This window comes from Trypanosoma brucei, chromosome 8, assembly GCF_000002445.2.
Source record: "Trypanosoma brucei brucei TREU927 chromosome 8, complete sequence".
Taxonomy (NCBI): Eukaryota; Euglenozoa; class Kinetoplastea; order Trypanosomatida; family Trypanosomatidae; genus Trypanosoma; species Trypanosoma brucei.
The window spans coordinates 1021499-1044934 of NC_007281.1; the positions used below are offsets into that span (position 1 = coordinate 1021499).

Below are 23436 nucleotides of genomic sequence, written 5' to 3' on the forward strand. Positions count from 1 at the left end.
CGCGTTCTTGTTTGTCTGTCTGTTTGTTTGTTTGTTTGTTTGTTCGTTTTTTGTTATTCGTGAAATCTAATAGGAAGGTGGAGCGACACCAAAACGAAAACGCCCTCGTAAGGGGACGGAAGAATGGGTGTGGTGACTGTTGTCGAGACATTAAAGCAACCGGAAATCAAAAAAAAAATAATAATAAAAGAAAGAGGAAAAAATAATGACTAAGAAAATAAAACAAACCGATGGGGAAAATAGCAAGTGATATGTATATATATATATATATATATGTGTGTGTGTGTTTGTTTGAAAAAAAAAAAAGAAAAAACTTATTTTGGAGCCAACGCAATCATTACGGTGTTGAAATTTAGTCCTGTGATTATGTTTTCCTCCCTCTTTCTGTCACTTTATCTCATTTCGTTAATTTTCTTTCTTTTGCTTTTTTTTTTTTAGTCATACGCATGCATACATATTTTCATATACTTACAAATATTTGTTTGTATTCGTATTGTTTGTGTCTCACTGATCGAATGGATTTTCTGCACGTGTTTAATATCCGGTCCAACCGATGCGATTTTTCTGCCCCAAATGTAAATTTTTCTTTTCACTTTTTTCGGAGAGGCTCAAGAAAAAAAAAAGCCGATCCAAATGTATTGTTTTTTCCCCCATTCTTTTTGTCTTCTCTTCCCCTATAACTCAAATGCACGTATGTATATATAAATAAATATATTTATTTTTTTCTTTTTATACGTATGTACATCTTGTATTATATTAGCAAACATACACACACACACACACATCAGGTAAGCGGAGAGTTTCCCTTAAATAAATATATATATATATAATAAATAAATAAATAAATTTATTTATTTATTTATGCATTCGTTTTTGTTGTTTTCTTTTTGCGTGTGTGTGTGTGTGTGTGTGTGTCAGGAGTGGTTTTTGTTTGCTTAGTTGCTCCTTGCTTATACCTATTATATTTACTTCTAAAAGACCGCCATACTTTACACTTTTTTCTTTTTTTAAAAAAAAATTGTCTCCCACCCCGCAACCCACACAAAGAGTAAAAGAAAAAATAAATAAATAGAAACACCCAGTTCCTTCTTGGTTTAATTTTTTATTTTTCATTTTACTTTTGGTTTATTGCTTACATTTCTTCACGGTCCTTACTTAAAGCCGAGCCCGCTTTTCTCGTCCTTCCAATTCTCTTCACCACTGCCTCTGTCGCGTTTTTTTTCCTTTTATTTATGGTGACGTGAGGGAAAGAAACGAAAATAGCGTGACGGGGATTTTTTTTTCCCCTTTTCAAATTTGATTATTCAATACGCCAACTCTTATCAAACGAAAATTCATTATTTTCCTCCACTGTGCCTCCATCAAACGAGTTTGTTGTTGTGTGTTGTTTTTGTTTTTGTTTTTGTTGCCATTTGTTGTATCTATCTACATTAATTCACTTAAGTTTCTGTTCGTGTTGCTGTTGGGGGTGTCGATGTCGTTGATTATTATTTTTATTGTTCATTACACTCGGCGTGTTTCCTTTTCCTTTTGCTTCTCACCGTTTTTTTTTTATTTCTCCTTCCGGTTTGATGCGTGGTTGCCGAGGCGTATGTGAAATAAGTGCGTCTTGTATTTGTATTTTGTGTTGCGGTCCATTTATTAACCGCATAACCATCTCAGCTGCAACACTTGTTTTCGGTGTTTGTTTGTTTGATTGTTTAGTTTCCCTGTATGGCTTCTTCTTGTGTGTTCACGCTTAGAAAATGAGAAAAAAAGATGAGGGCAAAACTTTTAGAAAAAAAGCGAAGAGGGTTGCCGATATGGTTGGGATGAGGAGCGAATAGAAGAAGAGAGTTGAATCTATTACCTTTTAAGGAAGCAGAAGATTGAAAAGTTGAGTAACCAAACAAAATCTGTTTAGAGTGCCGTCGTTACTTCCGTTTTCTCCCTTCTTCTTACTTTTATGGAAAGCTGTTGTAACACCACGCGTTTTCAAGTAACTACCTGCATTTTATGATTCTTCGCAGCACCTTACTTCACTCATTCTTTAATCTATTGAATCATATTTTGCACATATTTGCGTATTTAATGTATATTTATATGGAGCCAGAGGCATTGTTGTTATAAGGCTGGGAACAGGAAAGAAAGTGCTCACATGCACGAGTTGGAGTTGCCATTCCAGTGGGATGACGGCACGTGTATATCTCCTTTCGTAGCCACCAGTAATAACACACTTGTAGCGCTCTCCAAGTGGCTCCATGACGTCGTACTGCAGCACGGGGAGAATAATTCGCTGCGGCTCACGGATTTGGGTTGTGGCGATGGCGCTGCTTTACTGCAACTCTGTTGTGAACTTTTTTTACTTCAAACTAAGTCCTGTCCTCTGCATCTTATCGCTGTTGGAGTAGATATTGACGAATCGCTCATAACCGATGCAAGGCGGGCTGCAGCGGATGCCGTAGCAAAAGTTCCATCCCCCCATCAACTGCAACATGACTTCGCGGTGGCTGACTTGCGAGGAGTCGCTGTGGACGAATATTTTCCCCTTAGTGAAACGGATTCCCATGTGCTCTTTTTATATTTACTTCCAGAGGCGCTTAATATTATCCGTGATAAATTGTTGGAGGTCATTCAGCGCGTCCGGTTTGTTGTATCGAACCGTTGGGATATACCTTTTTTTTCCAATTGGAAAATTGGGCAGCTGCATACGTTAAACGTGTACTCCTACCGAGGAGAAAATATTAACTTGTCAAAGTGCAGTAGGTGAGATTTAAGCTAGGGTGCGTCTGTGGAACTATAATTTTCCCAGTGCCTACGTATATTTGGAAAAACTCCATAAAATTATGTTTGTTTCACATGAACAGCACAGTGGGGGCAGCCATTTTTTTTTTTTTTTGGTGTGTGTGTTTTGCTCCATTGCACATTTTCCCTGTATAGTTTTCGTCTCCCATGCACGCACATGTACCACACCCTCTCTCGCTGCCCAAACTAATATGGACCGGGATTAGCTGTATTGTTGGTGTAATTTATTGTCTGTAGTCATCTGTGTCTTATTTTGGTGACTCTTTTTTAAAGATTCATTCCGCGTTTTCCTTTGTTTCTTTTTTTTTTGTACATATTTTAAACTGCGATGTGCCTGTAGGAGGGGGTGGGGCGTTATCGCTCGGGGTGTGCAGCTTGCCGTGGAACAAAGCGGGTCCACAAAGGTGTAACCTAAATAAATCAACTAATATACATATATATATATATATATATATCTTTTTTGTTCACCAATACTTCAAATATTTTGTTATATCGTGGCCACCGGACGAGGTTTCGGTGAATGGATTTCCTTCAGTTTTGCTCATCGGAGCGGTACGTTAGCCGTGTGCCCGTTCACAATCTTTCCTTCCGCATCACACTGTGGCGCGCTCCTCTTGTGGGAGAGCGACAACTGGAGCAATTGTGTACTTTAACAGTGCCATGGGGTGGGAAAGTATTTTCCCCTGCGGAGAGGTTGCAAAAGATACGCACCGGCGTCGCCATGACCACTCCAGACAGTAACGCAAGTACACGTGAGATACACACCGTTGTGCCGGGTCGGAGAGAAACCGATGGGGATGCAGCAGCTGCTGCCGATGACGTTGAGAAACTGCGGGAGGATATCGCTAAGTTCTCATGTACTTTCTTTACTCGGCCGCCTAGTGAGGATTACGTCAGTGAGGCGAAGGAGAACTTACTTGTGGACCCACCGCAAGCAGCAAGTCCACATGTCCAAATAATCTTACGTGAGCATCAAAACCAGCACCAGGAAGGCAACAGAATGTACTTCATGTGGGCTTCTGGGGAAATTTTGGGGCCAAGTGAGGGGAAGTTTGATGATGCACAGTGGAAGGGACAAGAACGTGTCATATGTACAATAACGGCGGAGCGAAATAGCTTGTGTTTTACAGCCAAGCCTTCTCTCAACAAAACTCACACGCTGTTGGTGGACTCTTTGTATGTGTATTCCTTTGTTATTACTCCACTGCAGGCCTGTGAGCCACGCCCCGACGAGCCAACATCAACCGATTTCGTAGAGCAAATACACGAAATGGTCGCACGTATAAAGGACGACTTGAAATCGCCACACTTCGACAGGCGAGGTATTCTTCACCAGATACTTTTGCAACAGCTGCACACAGCTCCTTCGGATGAGCTGCCGCCGCGCCTGGACAGTCCATCGTCCCCCTGCTTTCCCCAGTCTGCGATACGTGACAGTCGTGTGCGATATTACTTGTTTGGAGTTGTTGAGCGCTGCACTTGTGTTGCCGCAGACACACTCTACCTTCATTGTCAATGGCAGCGTGGGGGCGATAACGAAGATGAGGACGACAAAAGAAACTTATGGAATGAGGGAACACTGGATGGTTTCACGACTCAGCTCTCCTTTGCTAGCAGCATGATTATGGATCAGTTTATCCCCGTGTCCATGCATACCTTCAACACCCCATTTGATTACCATTTCGATGGATGGGGCCCTTCACCACTGCGCCTCCTCATCACGGCTTATGATGATGAGGGATTGTCAGTTGGCGGACCACAGTCACCAATCGGTTACGCTGCGGTAACGGTACCACATTTCTTGCCAGGTTGCCATCCGCTTCGAGCCCCGCTGTGGCGCCCGCGGCCAACAGGCCGTGAGTTTGTGCGCTCAGCACTGATGGGTGGCGGGCCGGCACTTGTTGATGTGCGTGACACCGCGCCCCGTGGTGGAGGCGGAATTTCGGTAAAATGTGGCCTCGTTTCGGAGCCGACCGGGACGGTGGAGCTGCGTGTGACGGTGTTTCATCAAGTGGGACCACTCTAGTAGTGAATGATCTTGGAGTGCTTTCATTCTTCTTAAATGTTTTCCCTTACTGTCTTACTGGATGAACTGAAGGGTCTTAATGCAAGCTGTGCCACGATGCACATTTATTATTTCTTGCTTGGCGGAAAGACAGTTGTTAACTGGGTTTTTGTTTCAATTGCTATTTTTTTTGTTACTATGCATGTGTCCACGCTGAATCAGACATTAGCATCTGTCACAAACGATCGATTGTGCCGTTGGCCTCGTTATTACCGTTGACTAGTTGCGATGTTGCTTCTCTCTGGTCATCCACATTATTGTTTTCATTGTTACTACCGTTTGTAGATGTGTTGCTTAGCTTGATGATCTATATTATCGGTTCCTCCCTTTTACTTCCTTACCAAATGAAAGCGAAGAACACACTGTGACGATAATTAACGTGAGAGTCTACCAAATTGTTTCAGACTGTGGCATATCAAAACTTGGGGGAACGTTTCATTGAAACTGCAGGATAGCCGACCGACGAGGAACTCGTGAATGAGTGTTGGGAAATTTAAACGGTCAAATGGAGAACCCGCTTTCGCACAAGTGTGCGCGGTGCCAAGCATACCGGCACTGCTGCGGCCGCAGTTTGAAGTCATTCGTGAGGAGAATATCGAGGCTCTGAATCGTCGCATGGGACGTACCGAAGCCTCTCGGATGGAAGCGGAAAAGATCAAGGAAAGGTGCGCACAGGCGCGGGAGCAACGCAGCAGGAGGCTGCAAGAAAGAATCGAAACAATACAGAAAAGATCGGTGCGATTAGCAAGTGCTGCAGCACTACGTGAGGAAAGACGGCTGAAGGCAGAATGGCGTCAAATGTGCCGCTGGTAATACTCATAGACAAGAGATACAAAAAACGTTTAGAATAGCTTGGTAGCAGTCCAGCTCCAACTGCACATCATAGATCCACCTTTTAATCTTCCTTTGTTGCTGTTGCGTTGGTAATGTTATCAGTTCTTTACCGTAGCAAAAGTTATACCGGGCGGTGCGGTGTTGTTGTTTTTTCTCTCCTGGTCAACGCTTTCAGAATAGCGGGCCCTACGACAGTACTGCATTCGGTTCGGAAACATGGGAATTCCCCTTTTATTTCCCTCCTTCGTCATGGCTAACAGCTACGGACGCACACCGTATGCTTGCTTCTGGTCCATGATGCGATTAGCGCGTTGTTTGGCGTGTGCGTGGGGTGGTTTGCAAACCTATTTCGTACCCACCTATTATTTCCATCCCTTCTTCCGGACCTCAATCGTGTATCTCTTCTCTTCTTTCTTTTTTTTTTAATGCTTTTTTTTTTTCTAAATACTGTAACCACTGTTAGCCTCCTCTCGTTCGAAGGACTGACAGCATCTGCGATTGACATCAAAGGAAACCCCTACGTGTGTGTGTGTGTGTGTCTGTGCACATTGTGGTGACCACAATAACAGTGGCATAAGCCAAATAGCACATCTGGAATTAAGTAGCGTAATGCGGGGCTCTACGGATCCTGCTAACGTTGATCAGTACGACTCCCGTACCTACACGCGGAAGGGACTTGCGACGCGTGTCGTAGTCCGTGAAAAGCCATATGTTAAATCGCGCTCGCAGCGGCTAGTCGACTTCCTTCGACCTTCGATGCGCACTGGTTATAACGTTGTGCAGGGGTTTGAGCTGGCTAAGGTGATGTTCTGCGTCATATTCCCTGTTTTCATGCTCATATATTGGAAAAGCGTCCAGCGGAAACTTCCAGACCAATGGGAAAGCCAACTTTCTGGGCTGCAGCATCGTCAACTGAAGGAGGAGGCGGTTCCTGAGCACGACACGGATTATTTTTCGATTATTGAGACCTTTCAAGAGCGGCGAGAGAAAGCGCTGCAAAAGAAACAAAGGGAGGTGGTAGGGACCTCTTAGCCAGCTATCAATATGTCAAACCACTTGAAGGAAGGAAAGGTCGAATGCAAACATGTTGACGCGTGCACATGTAGCTTGTAACTGAGTGACGGCACATGTAGTACCTCCACCCTCCGTACTGGACACACATGTAAATACGGCTCCGTGCAATTGGATACTTCAAATGAACTTTGACGTGTCTGCAGTAGATTTTAGCTGTTGCCTCTGTTATTTTCTTTTGGGTTTCATGATGGTTGTGGGAGTGTGTTGATGCCCTTCATCCTTCATTTCGAATTTCACCAATGATCGCTAGCACAACCGTGTGTGCTATAATTGAACCTAAGGTTTGAACGTTGCGTGCACGACAAATACATAAAATATCATTTCGCTGGATATTCCTTCCTTCCTTCTAAATATAACACTGATATCACGTACTCGCTGTGTTTGGGTGTGGGTCATTTGTTCACTCTTTTTTTTTCATTTTCAGTGCACAACTCAAAAGGATATTTTCACTCGTTGGCAATTTGACCATGGACGGACGGAACGGCTCAAAGAGGGCCCGAAGTGAGCCCGCTAATGGTCCCAACCAAAGCAACGTGGGAACTTCAGGTGTTGAGGAGCCGCACGTTGAGGAGGTGCCGGCTCGTGATCCGGAACTGGAACGGCAACTGGACCGCTTGAACATTGACGACAATCTAAAGGAATCCCTGCGCGGCTTGTCGCCTTCCACTCGGGGAGAAGTAATGAATGATATCATCCGAAGTGAAACTATCGAGAGGGCCAGCAGTTTGATGGAGCAAGCCAACTTATTGTCTTTAATTGAACTTAGGCGGTTACCGGAGTTAATGGAGGAGGGAATGTCTTCCCAACATTACAGGGCAGACGTTGATGACGATAGTGAGCTACATGAGTTTGGTCAAGCTCTGGAAGACATGCAGGCCGATGGTCAGTCGCCGTCTCCGCAGCGTGGGCGCCCTCATGGGATGCTCCACACGCCCGGCCCACTTATTCTGGAGTTCCTAAGGGCGTTCGCTGCTGGAACCCATGCTGCTTTTGCCGATGCGGCGGGTGTATCGGAGCACCTCAACATACTTTCCGAGCTGGCAGCACAGCGCGCCATGGGGGTGACGGAAGACGTTGATAACATGTCATATGAGGAGTTGCTGGAGTTAGAAGATAAAATCGGGTATGTCAGTAGAGGTGTAAAGCCAGAAGATGTGCAGAAATGTGTGAAGGATGTTCCTACGCCTCATGAAGGTAACTGTGTCGTGTGTCAGTGTGAATGGTCGGATAACGCAGAAACGGCGCCCGCTGTGGTTGAGTTAAACCGGTGCAAACATGTGTTCCATCGCACCTGCATCAGGGAATGGCTCCTCAAAAACAAGAAGTGCCCCGTATGCACGCAAGAGGTTGTTTGAAGAGGAAATCACAGCGAAACAGATGGGTAGACGAAAAGTGAAAAAGGGGGAGAGCGCACTGCGTTTTGAAAGTGGATGGTAGGGCAGCCAAATGGGTCCGTTCGTCAATGATAGTGCAAATGGAAGGAACCGAAGCGGAGATATTTATTTCCCTCCCTCTTCACTACAATAAGAGGAAGAAGGAGGAGGAAGAAGGTCAAAATAAGGGAAGCAAAGGAGTGAAGCACACGTATATATACATATACATAAACATATATGTATATATAGACGAACGGGAGGGAAATCGCATATATACGTACGACAGTGGGGAAAGTAACAGTTTAGCGGGAAGGGCAATTAAATTTCGAGGGCATGAATTTTTTTTGTTTGTTGAACAAGAAGGAGGAGACACGTAGATGCCCTATACAAGAAGCAACAAAGAGACCTACAAGGTGGCGAAGTCTCTGTTTCTTTTTTTGTTTCACTCCTTTGTATAAGGAGGTAAAAACAGAAAGGAAGCATCAGGGGGAAATATGAAAAGGATATTAGACTAATGTGAATATGTCTACTTGATTTACGTTTTTTTCCTATTTTTTTCACCATTTTCCTCAGGTCGTGGGATCTGCATATGTACCGGCACCGCGGCTGCAGTGAACTTAAAAACTGAGGCACACTAAAGTAATTATTTATGCTTCTACGGATGCGGTGGTGGCGTTTTCAGCGGCGGGGTTGAGGAAAAATGTTGATTTTCCTTTTTTTGATGTTTTTTTTAAAAAGTTTTCTTGGTACGACGTGATTGATCGCGAGTAATTTCCAAGGAGGTGAAGCAAAAGAAAAAAACAGGGGGCATATGGTCGTAAAATATATGCGGGACTTGGTGGCTTAAGTAAAAGGCACAAATTTTTTTTTTCATTTTTCTTTTCTTCTGCTTATCTCGGTATCGCTGCTTGTTGCTTGTCTTGTTCTTCATAGTGGATTTGTGGGCAGCTTCACCGTTTTAAACATTCAGAGAAAGTAAGAAATGAAATGAAAATGGCGACTTGATATTGATATCTTTTGAAGTAGTTACATGGTTGATGAAGAAAGTGAAGAAGGAGAAACAAGAAGAAAATTGATGCGCGTAGCACCATCACATTCGTGGGTTCGTATCTTTTCTGTTTTGTTTCGTTCTTGTTTAGGCATTATATTTGTACAGCTCTCTTCTCTCCCAATGCTTCATATTCCATCCCTTATGTTTATCTTCCCTTATCTTCGTTTTCCTTTTTCTCCACAACCGATGTTGTTGCTGCCGCCATATGGTATTGTGGAGCGTGCGATTTACAAGCAGTTCCATTGCTAAAACACTTATTATCATTATTTATTATTATTACTCAGCGCTTCAAATTTCCCGCACAATCATCTTTTTTGTTTTGTTTGTTTGTACACACTCAAATATATATATATATATATATATATATACGGTTGCTACCATGCCGTGCTGATGTTGTTGTTGAAGTGCTTTGCTTTTCAATTTTGTTTTAAATTGTTTTTCCTTGTGTAATTAAAAAAAAATGTTTACCCATGCTTATTGTTGATATAAATATTTGAGGTGTTACTACACACACTCCATTTTGCCTTTTCTTTCTTTCCCCCCTCTCATTTACTCTCGAGAGGGAAAATGAATAAATGAATGAGTTGAAGATGAATAAAATAATGAGTATTTGTCACGTTCTTATGAGTGCATGAGAGTAGGGAGAGAGGGAAAAAGGGAAAGGGCAAAAAAAAAAAAGTGTGAAATGAAATATGCTATGAAGAAAAAAAATAAGAAAAGTGAACCAAACATTTTTGAAAGGAAAAAAAAGCAATGAAAATGAAATCCAGCAACGGCACCGACCGTAAACACAACACTAACGCCACCAAACTAATCTATTGCAGAATGACAAGTGGTGGGAAAGGATGGAGATATTTCGTGTTTATTTGTTTGAAAAAATTAAAAGTTGTTTCAAGTGTAGGTTAGGTGAATACAAACGAAAAGTGAAAAGATGAGGAAACATCTCTTTGTTTTCTTTTCTTTCTTTTTTTTTCCTGTTTCTGTGTGTGTGTGTGTGTGTGTGTCTCTACGGTGTTTTTGTCGTCGTCGTCGGTATCATTTCACTTCCATTTTTCCTTTTGTTTTGTTGCTGATTCTCTGTGCAGGAACTTTCTGCGTGTGTTCTTTGGATGATATTGGAAGGGGTAAGAGTAGTAAGAGGAGATGGTGGGAAAGCGAAAGGATATATAAGGAAACGAAAATTTGTACTGAACATATGGTTATCACTGTTGGGCGTGTTATGTTCATGTGAAGAATGTAAAAAGTTTCTCATCGGGTGGTTGTTGTTGTGATGCGGAAGGAAGTGAAGCGAGCGGAGAGACATGAAAGAAAAAAGAGCGGTATCTAAAGAAAAAAAGAAAGTGGGCCATTTAACGCATACTTGTGCACGCGTTTCTGCGGTGGTATTTGTGGGTGTGTTTTATGGAATGTTGATTCTGCTCTCGTATTTGCTCACCCATCCACGAAAACTTACACAAACCTCAAACCCGCATTTTCTTTTCCATGCAAGAGTGTGGAAATGAATGAAGAAGGTAGAAAACCAAGGGAGAGGAAAACAACCCAAAAAGTTTCTTGTCGTTCTCACTTTAAACGTGTACGTACTCGAAAATTTCCCCAAATTTTGATAACAAACAAGGTTGGTTATGTTAGCTTTCTCAGTTGTTTTTACTACTTTACATTATTATCACCTCCTACCCACATCTTTTCTCCTTTCAACTCCTCATATTTCCACACGCCAAGCTCCTTTCTTGCTTGTTTGCCTTGAGGCATCGCAATCAGCTCTTTTTTGCTTTGTTTCTCGCCAGAAGCGATGTCATCTGATCTTTTGCGAGAGTACGAAAACGACTTCAACGAAACTCTAAAGGAGGCAAACGATGTTGCGTCCCGCCTGCAGGAGTCCCTACAACGAAGCGGTGTTTCGTATCAGGCGCCGCCAGCCGCGGGGCCACAGAGCCGCAGCCAACAGTGCCATTCGCTCCAACAAAGTCTCACACGACTCCGTGAACTTATTACGAACATGTCGTACGAAAGCAATGAAGTTGAGCCCGCTTCGGCAAAGGAGGAAGTGAAGCGCCGTCTGGAGGACTACCGCGGAAAGCTGGTGGCGCTTGAAAAACAGTTGTCTCGCCTTCGGCAGGAATCGAGGGAGGCGGACCGAACAGATCTTTTGGGCAACGGAAGAGAAATGGGAGATGATGGCGGATCCATGGAGGAGCACGCGCGGATGCTTGGAACTACGACGAAGTTGAAGGAAGGCACTGGCGCCCTGCAGAAGGCAGAGGCGCTGCTTCACGGCACAAACGAATTGGGATTAGAAACCCTTTCAGTCGTGAGGGGACAAACAGAAACTATGAAGCATATCCACGGTGTAGTGATTGACGTCGACGATGACGTTACGGAATCACGGCGTATCGTCCACCGCATGCAGCAGGTTGCAAGAAAACAGAAGTTGATCATGGCTGGTGTGATAGGTATGTTGGTGTTTACCTTTCTAATCATTGTATTTTGGAAGTGACATTGGTCGGCCTTGCTCTGCGTGGCGACAAATCTTTCTTATCAGTGGCCATATAGCCCCGCACTATTAACCGACCCAGATGCTATGAGAACGAACCAAGCAACAAATGGGCTGCGGTGCGTGCATTTGATGTGCCGTATTCGAGGGGTGGATTGACTGAGGGCACGTCGGAAGATGATAAAATTAGTAGTGTACTTGCTGTCTCCTTCTTGGTATCATTTGCGCGTGCTTTCTCTGTCGCTTTCTTTCCCTCTCATATTTTATTCGTCGTGCTGGACATAAACTTCTCTCTCGTTGTAATGGAGTGGGAGGTGCCAGCAACTTTTAAACGCACGCGTCTAGCACACACAGCCACACCTACACACAGGGTTATGTTTATATCCGCAGTGCATAAATGTTTGCGTATCTCCTCCATCACGTCCTTTTTGTATTTTCTTACATCCTTTACTTCAAGTATAATTGACAAATAATCGTCACAAATTCATTTTCTTGGGGCCACCGGCAGGCAAAGCAGGTAAGGGCTGTGGTTACGTTTCGGCAGTGGCTCGTGCGTCTATAGGTCGAAACACATATACCATAAATATGACAGAAGGGATGGACCGCAGGAATGACAAACTCGTGGGGAGGTCTGCGGAGTTAACTGCGCCACCAGCTATTTCTCAGCTCTACGAGGAGTTGTCTTCTGAACTCGAGGGAGTTACTGCAGCGTACAATCTTCTTATGGATTTCTTGAGGGAGCCTGTGCAGGATGATGATCCCTCAGGCCGCACCGGTGACGTTCTGAAGCGGCTGGCGGCTCTACTGAAATTCATATCGCAGCGGTTGTATTGCAGGTTGCGTGATGCCTCCATAGGATTCGTGCGGGAGAGTGGTGCGGGTGAAGTCAAGCGGTACTCGAAGGAATTGAGTAATTTACGGGGTGTAATTCGGTCGGGAGCGGAGCAACGACGAGTCTCTGACGAACACGGCACACCACAAGTGGGGAAAAACAGCCGATTCTTTTTCGCCATTTCCTCCCTTTACAACAGGGAAGAGCGGGACCGCACAAGCAAGCTCGTGTCACGTGGGCTTAAGAAGAAGGTGCTCATGCTTCCTTCGCCTAATGCTGAAGAAGAAGAAAGTGAAGCAGAAACAGCGCTCAAGATGGGATGCAACGTCCTTGTTTCTCCGCAAATAGAAAAGGCTACATGGGCCGCTCGGATTGTAACGATGGAGTCGCTTTCAGAGTTTGTGTACAGGAAGTGTGGTGATGAAGGTGAGTGGGATTCCGCGCGACAGTTAGAAGACGGCGAATGTGATATCGACGAAGAGTTGGATGAGTTGCTTAATCAGTTGGAGGATACTTCCCGAAATCAAGTTTCCCAGTTTGTTGTCGAGTTTCCCGAGGCTGAGGAAGCGTCTCACTCGGAAGTGGTCCCGCGAGACCTCCTGCGTGGGTTTAATGGCCTGTCTTCCCAATCAGTATACGCAGATGTCGACTCGCAAATCGCAGTTCCCGCATGTGGGCTGGATAGCGGTAGGCGCCCGGTTCTCCTCCCTGCGAGAAGGACTTATTCGGATAGTCAGATGGGTTTATTGCTGGGCAATTCTGTTGATTTCGATGGAGACATGCCCTCGCAGGTGATACGCTACAAGCGCGAGCCATCGCCGATATCATCTCCGGAGGGTTCCTTTTCTGAGGAGAGCTTAGAGACACTGTCACCATCGAAGTGGTGTTTTCAGGTTAGTCACCTGGTGGAGGAAAGGGAAGAAGTTATAAGTGCCATAGGGAAACTTGGGGCACGAGTTGTAACAAGAGGGACGTACTGCAAAGAAACAACTCATTTGGTTATAGCCGGAGGTGCAACAGAGCGCACGGCGGCATTTCTTGGCTGCTGCGCCGCTTTAAAGCATGTCGTCACGCCCCGTTACGTGTTTGAGTCGCGTGCACGGGGGCGGTGGATTGTTGGCCGTCTACATGAGTACGAGAGAAATCCTCTGCTAAGAGATTGGGTGATTCCAACCCGGGCAGTGTTTGGTGGGTGGCGTGTAGCCCTTTTTACGACGAGCATAGAAGTGGAACAAGGTATAACAAACGTTCTAGAGGCAGGTGGCTGCAAAAGTATTACACCCTTTAGGATAGGTCACGAAAGCACTGCGGCAGTGGATCCCTCAACCATACAAAAGTTCTCCCATATACTCGTGGAATGCTTTCAAAGTGTTAAAGAGTTGTCTTACTTTATTCCTCCTCCCAAATTTCCTGAGCAACTGATGCACATGAACGTTGAGATATATGCACTGGAATTACTCCATCAGGTGTTATGCCTTGCCACCTCACCTATCTTCGACGCAACGGGTCGGCTCATGGATGGTCAAAAGCTTCCCGAATGGTGCTACGTAATGAAAGCTGGGGGCAGTGTACAAAAATAAGAAGAGAAACGAACGAAAGCGGATCTAAGGAATGAAAAAAAAAACTGAGGGAGTTTGTGGTAGTTTTCACCTTGTTCAGATTTGTGTTACCTTTGTCGTGTATGCTTGACCATTCTTTGCTATTCCTCTTCATCTTTTACTTTCCCCTGTACTGACCAAAGCGAGGGAGGAAGAAAGACCCATGTTCCTTTGGCTTGCGGTCCTTCGATGAAATCAGGAAATGATCATATGTGATATCGACAATTTGGACTCTGTTGTTCCCCTACCGAAATGACTCTGGGGGGTATTTTGCTGTCATTGCAATCTATGCCTCGTCCCTTAGAACCAATGTTGTGACACTATGAGCTTGTGAGGGTTTCTTGTGACGGTTCCACCTGTAGCAAATAGAAAGGTTGCCGTTTTACCCGTGTTGTGCTTGCACGGCAAAAGTCACTTGGTAATTTCCAGTCCGAGCAATACTTAAGGATGGACCCGCTTCGCAGGGGGGGGGGAAAGAGGATGGAGGAGAATACTAACGTATTATAATGGTGTTGTTGAAGGCATATTGAATGATATCTGCGGACTGAAAAGGTTTCATCATGTCCGCATTGTACCTGGACGAGACGTGTCCGCGTGTGTGTGTGTGTGTGTGTGTGTGTGTGTGTGTGTGTGTGTGTGTGTGTGTGTGTGTGTGTGTGTGTGTGTGTGTGTGTGTGTGTGTGTGTGTGTGTGTGTGTGTGTGTGTGTGTGTGTGTGTGTGTGTGTGTGTGTGTGTGTGTGTGTGTGTGTGTGTGTGTGTGTGTGTGTGTGTGTGTGTGTGTGTGTGTGTGTGTGTGTGTGTGTGTGTGTGTGTGTGTGTGTGTGTGTGTGTGTGTGTGTGTGTGTGTGTGTGTGTGTGTGTGTGTGTGTTCGCGCAATGCATTGCTTCACATCAGGTAGGTCTGTTTTCCCAAGGAAGCATCTTCTGAAAGTAACGCGCGTGCGGAGTATTGGGAAGTTTCCGTGGAGTAGCAATAGTATGAAATGGTTGACCTACTTGGGAGCCGAATTCTGCTGCGCTTGTTCTAAAAATGTTATACGACACCCCACCACGTGCTGCACCTTTTTCTTCGTGGCGGTGTTCCCTTCCCTTTTGTTTGTCAATGTTGGAACTATTATATTTTACTGAGGCGTGGAGCGACATGTTTTGCACTGAAGTCAGCTTTCACTCCGTGCACGCTCGTAAGTTCTGTTACCCTGTGCGTGCCCATCTACTCCCCCTAAGTTTCCACAGTTTTTTCCCCCTTTAAAGGTGTTGTACTAGCGAAATGAACTTCTTATCCCAGATTTACACCGACAGTTGTTACAAGAGCTACCTTGATAATGAGCCTCCCTTCTTGGTTGCCGTCGTCAGTGGAAAGCGGCTATGCATATCTGAGGGATTGTCTCGCATGTCAAATCAGTCGTCACTCTTTCACATCAAATATTTTCCAGACCTGAGATCGCTCCCCACGAAGCAAAAGGCTGCAGGTGCACCTCTTCCGAGTGCACTCGGTGTTCTGAAAAGCGACTGGTGCACGAGGCATTTACATTCCAGGTTTAGCTGCGTTATTTTTAGCCTGGATTGGGAAACGGTGAGCGATGTCGCAATGGATGAGATTGGGAATTCCAGCATGTGGGACCAACTGCTGGCGTGGACACGCACACTGCGAAGCAAAATTATTGTCGCACTCGCAACTGAGAAATGTTCCAATGAAGGAGAGGATGTGAAAGAAAAACTAGAAACACTGCAACGAGTACTCAAACAGAGGCTAGGGGATGATTTTAATGAGCTGATAATTTTATTCAAACTAGGGATGGAAAGGGAGAGCGCGGAACGCCTCTACCATATGTTGAAGAAAACATCAACGGCATATCACATGGAGGAGTTGGCTCGCATTAGGAACAAGCCACCGGAACCAAATTACCGTGCAGTGCGATTGGGGTTCAAGGCCGGGTGGCACTCTCTTGTTGTGCGTGATTTGGGTGCGGCTGTAAAGCATTTTACCAACGCTTATAACTGCCTAAGAGATGTTGCCCCTCCTCAGTCACCGATGGAATTGCGCATGTGCGGCACGGTCATTATTATGCACTTACTGAATGCTGCCAAAGCTCTGTCCGATGTTAGCTTTGAGGATTTATATTATGGTATGTGTGAGGATCATATCGTATGGTTGGGACAGATCACTCCTTCTACTGGTGAGAACTTTACCATGGTGCAGTTTCTGAAACCGTTGCTTATTGCTGAGTGCCATTACTGGTTAGCGAAGAATACCTGCCATGCGGTGCCTGTTGCTTCGATGGGCCATCTTTGCGCATGTATGTTTGCTTATGAAGATGCTCTTAAGGTAAATCGGTCACTTGAGACTTCTGCACAGCAAACTGTGGCGCCTGTTCTGATTGGTGTGGAGTGCTGCTCAGAGGCGCACGTTAATATTTGCTCACTCAGTGGAACCTCGGATGCTCTCACGAAACGAGTGGGTGAATTGTTGAGCGAATGTGCGTCCTTGACCGTGCCGACGGTAGAACTGCTTTACACTTCGGCGCGGCTGAATGTCATGCTTCGAAGGACTGATGAAGCACTGTATTCACTGGAGATGTTGTGGGAACACGGTGTTAAGTCGTACGAAGGTGCTAAGGTTATTCACGGGTTGCTAATAGAATTGTCGAAGTCAGTACCCGACGAATTAGTAGAAAAGTGTTCCAGGGAGGTCACTCTTTCTTACGCCTCCTTGTCCTTTGGACCTGGTGCGGAGGAAAGTCAAAGGCGATTTCGTGATTCATTTGCGAAGATGATGTCTAGTTTTTCACTTGACAGTTTTCTTTCATATCCGCACAAAGGGTATTACGCTCCCTTTAACATCTTCTGCGGTTTCAGTGAGGTACATGGGGATGATTCAATGCATGAGTTGGTAATGGTGTTCCGCACACATTCCATTGACAATGTAAATGTGGACTCCCTTTGCGTCAATCTTTCTCGAATGCGTGATAACAAATTGGATAGTTGGGCCAAGCAGACTTCCGTTGATAGGTCTGTTGAGCTGTGCTCATGTAACTCCAGTAGCGTTTCTGCTCTTTTCGACTTGAGAGAACCAGGGGTTTATTATTGTTCACGCGTTCAGGGCCGTGTGAAATGTGGCGATATCTGCTTGAATGTAGAGTGGAGTTTTGATGATACCTCTGTTGAAAATTATTTTCTACAGCACGGTCAATTCAAAAAATGGGGTGTTAGCTGTTCTCAATGCACGCCATGGGTTTGCGTGGCGGAACCGATATGCCACATTGAGGTTCATGCACCCGATTACATCGTGGGTGTCGAAGGCGAAGTTGTGGAGGTGGATGTAGTGATTGATACCAATAGCGATCTGAGGGATGACACGAGCTTTGTTTTGACTCACCTCCCCGCAGTTTATGAGTTCGTTGGGTGTGATGCTGGAAATTGTTCTTTGAAGGAGCGTTGCGACGGTGGGAAAGGGTACGTGAGTCTTCTCTTGAACAACCTCCCGCCCATACTGTGCGGTAGTCCTTCGCGTCTGACAATGAGATATAAATGCAACAGAGCGGGGAAGTACGTCATCCCCATTACTTTTTGTGCCCTTTCCAACACAAGCGCAAAGGTGGAAATAACGAAGAACGTTCAGGCGCACATTTCCTGCCCCTTTATACCGTCATACACCCTTTTCAAAAGCATTCCATGGACTATGGAAGCTCAAAATACAAATGATGGTGGAACATCCCTCGTCACGCTGGAGGTGCCTGAAGTATCTTCCCCATTCGTACGGAGCGGGTCATATACTCTACTCCGCCCTCAGGATTATATTAATGAGGATCTTAGTACTCTCCACGGTAACAGAAGTGTCACGCTCTACGGTGCATTCACCAATAGGGAGAAGTGTGGTGATATTAACTTCTCAAAAGGGGAGACTATTGTAGTAGTGATGACCATGGAATGCCGCGCTTTTCAAGGTTTAACTCTATCGTCTTTCGACGCAGTTGTTTCTGATAATGTGGTGCTGCTCTCCCTAACCGCCGGCACTCTTCCGTTTCAAGTTGACTACATGGAATCATTCACAGTAACAGCCAAACTTCGTGTGTTGAGGACGGGAAGGGTTTCGCTGGGGTTTGTGCGTATGCTCATTTCACCAGGTTCAAGCACACAGCGCATTGTATCCGACGTTTCCTTGCCTGAGGTTGAGACCGATGATCACGTTCTTGAGTTAACCCTGGAGTGTCCTTCAACCGTGGCGAGCGGTTCCTATGTTACTTTGGTTTGTAATGTTGTCAACAAAACCGCGATTCCTCAAAGTTGTCAGTTGACGCTGGAGAGAAATGGGGAGTTTTTCCTAGTGGGCGGGATAGAGCAATGGAACTTCCCCATTGGACCCCTTGCGGTTTACTCGACACGCATAGTTCTGAAACCCCTTGCTGTCGGCGTGCTCCAGCTCCCTTCACTCCACCTTAGACATTCATCAGGAGTGTCATTTGGAACCGTATCTTCCTTCCAGTTTGACTCTCAGAAAATCTGCGTTTTGACGCCGTAGTTTCTCAACTGTTGACTGTGTGCCGCCAATTGCTATGCGTCTCTGTGTGCAGGGGAACCAAGGCAACTTTGTGTCGTATTAAATTAATCTTTGTGTTCGGAAGGTCGTTGTTTGTTTCTGCACATACCTTGCTTTTTACGCTTATACAACGTCGACATTCTTCCTACCTTTCCTCCATTCTGTTGAAAGGTGGGTTGTAAACGCCACCGGGAGGGAGGGAGTTGCAGTCACTTTACGGTTGCCTATCGCCTGAAAACTGGTTGTCAGTAGAAGAAAACTTGAAGAAACCAAGAATAGGACGAGTAAAGAATATATATCGAAAAAGTAGTATGTCTGTTGAGGAAGTTGATACATTACTTCAAGGTGTTGTTACGTGCGGGACTAACGCTGATGAAGTGGCGCTTGAAAAGCTTCGCGAAATCCCTCTTCTGCAATTATCGCGCATGATGGGTAAATACCTCACAGGAGAAGAGCACGTTGTAAATGCAGTCCGTGTTCTGGGGCTTGCTACAGTGAATCGGCGCGACCGCACAATTGAAGAGGTCGATGTTATGCTGAGGTTTTTCTCCAGAAAGCTCTCTTCAATGCAAACGATCGCGGTTGCTGTGGAATCTACGGCCCTTCTTGTCAGAGAGCTGTCATCAGAGGGGCCATGTACCAGTGACGTTTTCAACGTTTTACACACTGAGTTTTTGCAGAGCTTCAGTTTGCAAGCCCTCCCGACCAACGTCCGGAGTTGGGGGTACGACGTTCTTCGCTTTACTGTTACAAAAGAGACCGCAACGTGGTTCACCACCCCCTTTCTTCAAGTTGTCCTAAAATCTATGGATGAGGAAAATGAACCGGAGTTACTAATGCGTGCGCTTGAGTTACATCACATAATTGCCTCTTATGCGAGAGAAGATGCCATGCAACCCTTGCTGGAGGAGTATTTTGACAGTATTTCTAGTTATTTCCCGGTGGTATTTTCACAACCACCCGGATGTAAGGTGTCGAAAGAGGATTTGCGGCGTGTCCTGTCGGCATGCATGACGCATCCCTTGTATTTGAACATTTGTGTCCCATTTCTGTTGTCAAGAATGGCGTCCCCATCCTCTGTTGTTAAGCAGGAATCCACGAATGCGCTTTTAAACATTTTCTCGTTGGATTCGAGTCACACCACCGAGAGTTTGTGCCCGCATGTGGTTTCTGTGACAAATCACATAAGGAACGAAGTCGTCCGAGCAGTATCACTCGGGTCTGGGGAATGTGAGCCGTACGTTAAGGACTGCGTACACGTATTGAAGTTCATCTCCAAAAGAGCGCAGGATGTTTCGTTATCAATCGTCCGCTCGTGGCTAGAGCCAATGACGAGTGGCGCACTGGCTAGTTTGAGGTCGGGACCAGCTGTGTGTTCCGCCTATGCAACTATGTTCTATCACCTTGTCAGCAGTAGCACATGCTGCGGTGCGGCCACTGTGCAGTGCTTTTTGCTGCAGCTACTGTCGAATACGCGGGAGGATAGTTTTGAAGTCGACGATGCGGTCCTCATCATTTCCGCCATACTTAGTGGGATTTTCGATGCGGGTAATGGTGGCGAATGTGGAAAGAGGCCGCCCCCACAGCGTGATGTTAAAGAAGGTCTCGAAACCGTGAGTGAGAAATTGTTTCAACTTGTGGAGAAGTTGACCTTGTCACTGCAAAAGGCTGACGCATCTTCTGTGCATGTAAGGTGCGAGTTGCTTGCATCGCTGGTTACCCTTGCAGCATGGCTTCCACACTGGATGCCCGATGACACAGTTCTACTCATCTACAAGAGACTTATAGCACTTTGTCTCTGTGGAGATGAGGAAGTCGGCAACAGGGTTGTGAAGCATATCTCACGCATTGGCTCTGTCGAGGGAAATTTACTGAATGTTGCGCTGTTGGACATGCCTGCTGACATAAATCCCACAGCAGCCGGTATTCTTACACTCTACAAAGGCTTGTTAGGGTCGCAGGCCTCTTTATCACTAGCTGCCACAAAATCACTGTTAGAATGTCCAGAAGGTTTGTTCGGATTTACCCTTACCGAAAGGGATGTTTTTTCCTTGTGTCGCTCCAGTCTCTCTGCGCACGCGGACTACTCTACCGAAGATATTCGTTGCCTTCTGCTTTTGACCAAAAAGAGGAATTCTGTGGCAAGCTTTGACTATCTGTGCGATTTGCTCCTGCTGCTTCCCATTGCTTTCGTTCCATCTGTGCTTCAGGAGGTGGGGGGAGAGCAATGGGGTGTATTGACAGCTTCTCTAGTTTCATGTTTTGACATGGATGTCCTGGGTGCTTCGGATCACATAGAACATTGGATGTGCGAAGTTTTGGATGCAATGCGCAGCACACCGACAGATGTATTAACAATGCAGAGTGTGTCATTACTGTGTGCGCGGGTGCCCGGTGTCGCAGGTCGCTTTCTCGAAGCAGCGAAGCGGTTGAACCCAACCACGCAGCTCGCGGCGCGGGCAGCTGTTGCTCGTGGCCTGCTTGCTTGTGGTGTGGCAGAAGGCGGGATTATTGAACTAATCATCGAAGAAATTACCAACTCCCTTCGCAGTGGATACGTACAGGATTGTTACGTTGATATACTGACGGGAGTGTTCGTGTTCTGTTATCAAGGGTGCAGAAAAACCACGACCCTCATTTTGCCTCTGGTGCATGCTGCCACGAGGGGCAGCAAACCCGTTTCACTCGAGTTGCTGAGAGTTGTTGCAAAACTCCTCCAGGATGTGTCACCCACTTGTGGGTTGGAGTGGGGTGACATCGTCGAATTTTCCCGAAGAGTGTCGAAGCCACTGAATGAAGAGTTTGTCAACGAGCTTGTGGAGCTGCTCGACCTTGCTTTGTCTCAGATGGACCCGAAGAATGTGTTGGTAGAGGCACTTTTAGGAACCGACGACCTTCTGCCACTGGTGCTGAGTGGTGTTAGATCACCATTACTTAAGGTGCGGTGTACCTCGCTGCGTCTATTGAGTGAGGCAGCCTTGTTTGTCATGCAGTTTTCATCAGAGAATGGTGACAGCGGCAACTCCTACATGAGCAGCGCGTTGCAGGTAAGAGACGAAGTTCTTCATGTGTCTCAGGTGGCATTGAATGATCACAAGCGGATGGTACGACGTAGTGCCGCTCAGTGCCGGCATCAGTGGTATAAATTAAAGTAGTTGCGTAAGCCATATAAACCGTGTAAGTTTTGTTTTCTCAGTTTTGTTTCCCGCACATGAAGAGGAGGAGGCGCCGCCTGAGCTGGCTTTTTTTTTTTTGCGACTGAGCATAATAGTTGCTAGGTTTTCCCTTTTTTTTTCTTCTCACGAAATATACATCAATGGTGGCCGTGAACCGAAAAATTGTAGTTTTCACGGATGTTGAGGACAAACAAGTCCTTGAGGTGATCAGAGAGGTAGCGGGTGATGCGGAAACTATACAGCTCGAAAAGTCTTTCGCTTACGAATTTATGTGGCGAGGGAAACACACGCCTTACAGGGTTGGTACCCCCATGTGTTTTATTACTGAAAAGACAGTGGAGGATGCAGATGTCGTATTTGCTGTTTATTCAAAGCGTGTTCCCGTACTTTCGCTTACCACTGGTGGCGAAACCACTAACTTACTTCAGACGATTTCCTCCCTCGGTATCGAGTGCAAACAAAATACTTCAGAGACATGGGCCGATGCTGTAAGAGCATTCTTGCCCAACAATGACTCAGAAAGTGCCGTAATTGTTTTTGGGGGTGGAGACGGTGCCGGGAAGGCCACCCAAACGGAGTACATGCGGAAACGGCTGGATAAGGAAGGAAAGGCTCACGCTAGTCTTGACTTCCCATCGGACAAACATCGATATGGGAAGCTCATTCGCAAAGTCCTATCAGGTGAAAGAGGCGCTTTACACGGTTTGGATCCTAAACTGTTCAGTTTGCTTTTTTCCTTGAATCGCTTTGACACTCTCCCGGAACTCAGGTACTGGTTGACACACGGGAAGAAGATTCTCCTCGACCGTTACTACACGTCCAACTTTGGTCACCAGGCCTCTAAGCTTGAGGAAAGTGAAAGGAGTGACTTCATCAGACACCTTGAGCAATTGGAATTGGAATGGCTTAAGCTTCCTCCCCCGGATGTCGCTCTTTATCTTGATTTGCCACCCGCAGCCGCGCTAGTGGCGATGCAAAGGGATGAGAAGCGTGAGTCGCTGGACATTCATGAGACGGCTGGCCTCTCCTACAAGGAAAATGTCAGGCAAACTTACGTTTGGTGCTGTCAGAACCAAAGGAATTGGGTTCAAATAGAATGTTGTAACGACGAGGGCGAACGCTATAGTCGTGAGAAAGTACACGAGATGATATACAATGCCGTCGCAAAACATATTTAAATGAGTTGGCACGTGCACTCGCTTTCACTGCAAGTGAATGTGACTCCATTATAGATTATTACCATCTTTTTTGGTTTATTAGTATCCAGTGGATGAAAATTGACTGTTGTCTCTTCCTTCTTCCATCTCCTCGAGTTTCTTTTTTTTTTCAGTTTCATGCCTAACATTTGTTTTCCTAAGCGCGTGTGTTTCTCGCTAAGTGAGAAGCTGTTGTGCTGTTCTACTCGCTATCTCTTTTTCTGTAACGCTAATTTTTGGTCTTTCTGTTTAGATTTTAACCCAATGTGGCTCTCCTCTACGAATGAGTGTGATTAAGTAGCAGTGAGTGACCTCCCGTGTAAAGTTGAGTGAAGGGACGGCATGGCTGCAACTGCCGTATTGTTTACTCGCCGTGCGACATGGCGGTGACTCGCTACCAATGACGCAACCGCCTTCATATGTT

The 23436-nt window shown here is 45.7% G+C and overlaps 10 protein-coding genes across 10 annotated transcripts, besides 14 other annotated features; all 10 read left to right on the plus strand.

Moving 5' to 3' along the window:
- Nucleotides 1-23436: part of a sequence feature (sequence corresponds to BAC RPCI93-28L1) that runs on past both edges of the window.
- Nucleotides 8-55: a microsatellite.
- Nucleotides 169-227: a sequence feature (A-rich).
- Nucleotides 250-275: a microsatellite.
- Nucleotides 370-436: a sequence feature (T-rich).
- Nucleotides 697-734: a sequence feature (AT_rich).
- Nucleotides 808-847: a microsatellite.
- Nucleotides 889-915: a microsatellite.
- Nucleotides 1371-1407: a microsatellite.
- On the plus strand, nt 2138-2749 carry Tb927.8.3420 (hypothetical protein, conserved; the record flags this gene model as incomplete). The annotated part of the gene is made up of 1 exon (XM_842080.1): nt 2138-2749. One exon carries the CDS (start codon nt 2138-2140, stop codon nt 2747-2749), a length of 612 nt encoding a protein of 203 aa, XP_847173.1.
- Nucleotides 3212-3239: a microsatellite.
- Nucleotides 3305-4810, plus strand: Tb927.8.3430 (hypothetical protein, conserved; the record flags this gene model as incomplete). The annotated part of the gene is made up of 1 exon (XM_842081.1): nt 3305-4810. One exon carries the CDS (start codon nt 3305-3307, stop codon nt 4808-4810), a length of 1506 nt encoding a protein of 501 aa, XP_847174.1.
- Nucleotides 5327-5662, plus strand: Tb927.8.3440 (hypothetical protein, conserved; the record flags this gene model as incomplete). The annotated part of the gene is made up of 1 exon (XM_842082.1): nt 5327-5662. One exon carries the CDS (start codon nt 5327-5329, stop codon nt 5660-5662), a length of 336 nt encoding a protein of 111 aa, XP_847175.1.
- Nucleotides 6293-6715, plus strand: Tb927.8.3450 (hypothetical protein, conserved; the record flags this gene model as incomplete). Its single annotated transcript, XM_842083.1, has 1 exon — nt 6293-6715. One exon carries the CDS (start codon nt 6293-6295, stop codon nt 6713-6715), a length of 423 nt encoding a protein of 140 aa, XP_847176.1.
- Tb927.8.3460 (hypothetical protein, conserved) lies at nt 7225-8112 on the plus strand (the record flags this gene model as incomplete). Its single annotated transcript, XM_842084.1, has 1 exon — nt 7225-8112. The coding sequence occupies one exon, from the start codon at nt 7225-7227 to the stop codon at nt 8110-8112; it is 888 nt and encodes a 295-aa protein (XP_847177.1).
- Nucleotides 8338-8378: a microsatellite.
- Nucleotides 9523-9549: a microsatellite.
- Nucleotides 10163-10185: a microsatellite.
- Tb927.8.3470 (hypothetical protein, conserved) lies at nt 10971-11675 on the plus strand (the record flags this gene model as incomplete). The annotated part of the gene is made up of 1 exon (XM_842085.1): nt 10971-11675. The coding sequence occupies one exon, from the start codon at nt 10971-10973 to the stop codon at nt 11673-11675; it is 705 nt and encodes a 234-aa protein (XP_847178.1).
- On the plus strand, nt 12258-14084 carry Tb927.8.3480 (hypothetical protein, conserved; the record flags this gene model as incomplete). Its single annotated transcript, XM_842086.1, has 1 exon — nt 12258-14084. The coding sequence occupies one exon, from the start codon at nt 12258-12260 to the stop codon at nt 14082-14084; it is 1827 nt and encodes a 608-aa protein (XP_847179.1).
- Nucleotides 14697-14971: a microsatellite.
- Tb927.8.3490 (hypothetical protein, conserved) lies at nt 15371-18622 on the plus strand (the record flags this gene model as incomplete). The annotated part of the gene is made up of 1 exon (XM_842087.1): nt 15371-18622. The coding sequence occupies one exon, from the start codon at nt 15371-15373 to the stop codon at nt 18620-18622; it is 3252 nt and encodes a 1083-aa protein (XP_847180.1).
- On the plus strand, nt 18952-21795 carry Tb927.8.3500 (hypothetical protein, conserved; the record flags this gene model as incomplete). The annotated part of the gene is made up of 1 exon (XM_842088.1): nt 18952-21795. One exon carries the CDS (start codon nt 18952-18954, stop codon nt 21793-21795), a length of 2844 nt encoding a protein of 947 aa, XP_847181.1.
- On the plus strand, nt 21957-22994 carry Tb927.8.3510 (thymidylate kinase, putative; the record flags this gene model as incomplete). The annotated part of the gene is made up of 1 exon (XM_842089.1): nt 21957-22994. The coding sequence occupies one exon, from the start codon at nt 21957-21959 to the stop codon at nt 22992-22994; it is 1038 nt and encodes a 345-aa protein (XP_847182.1).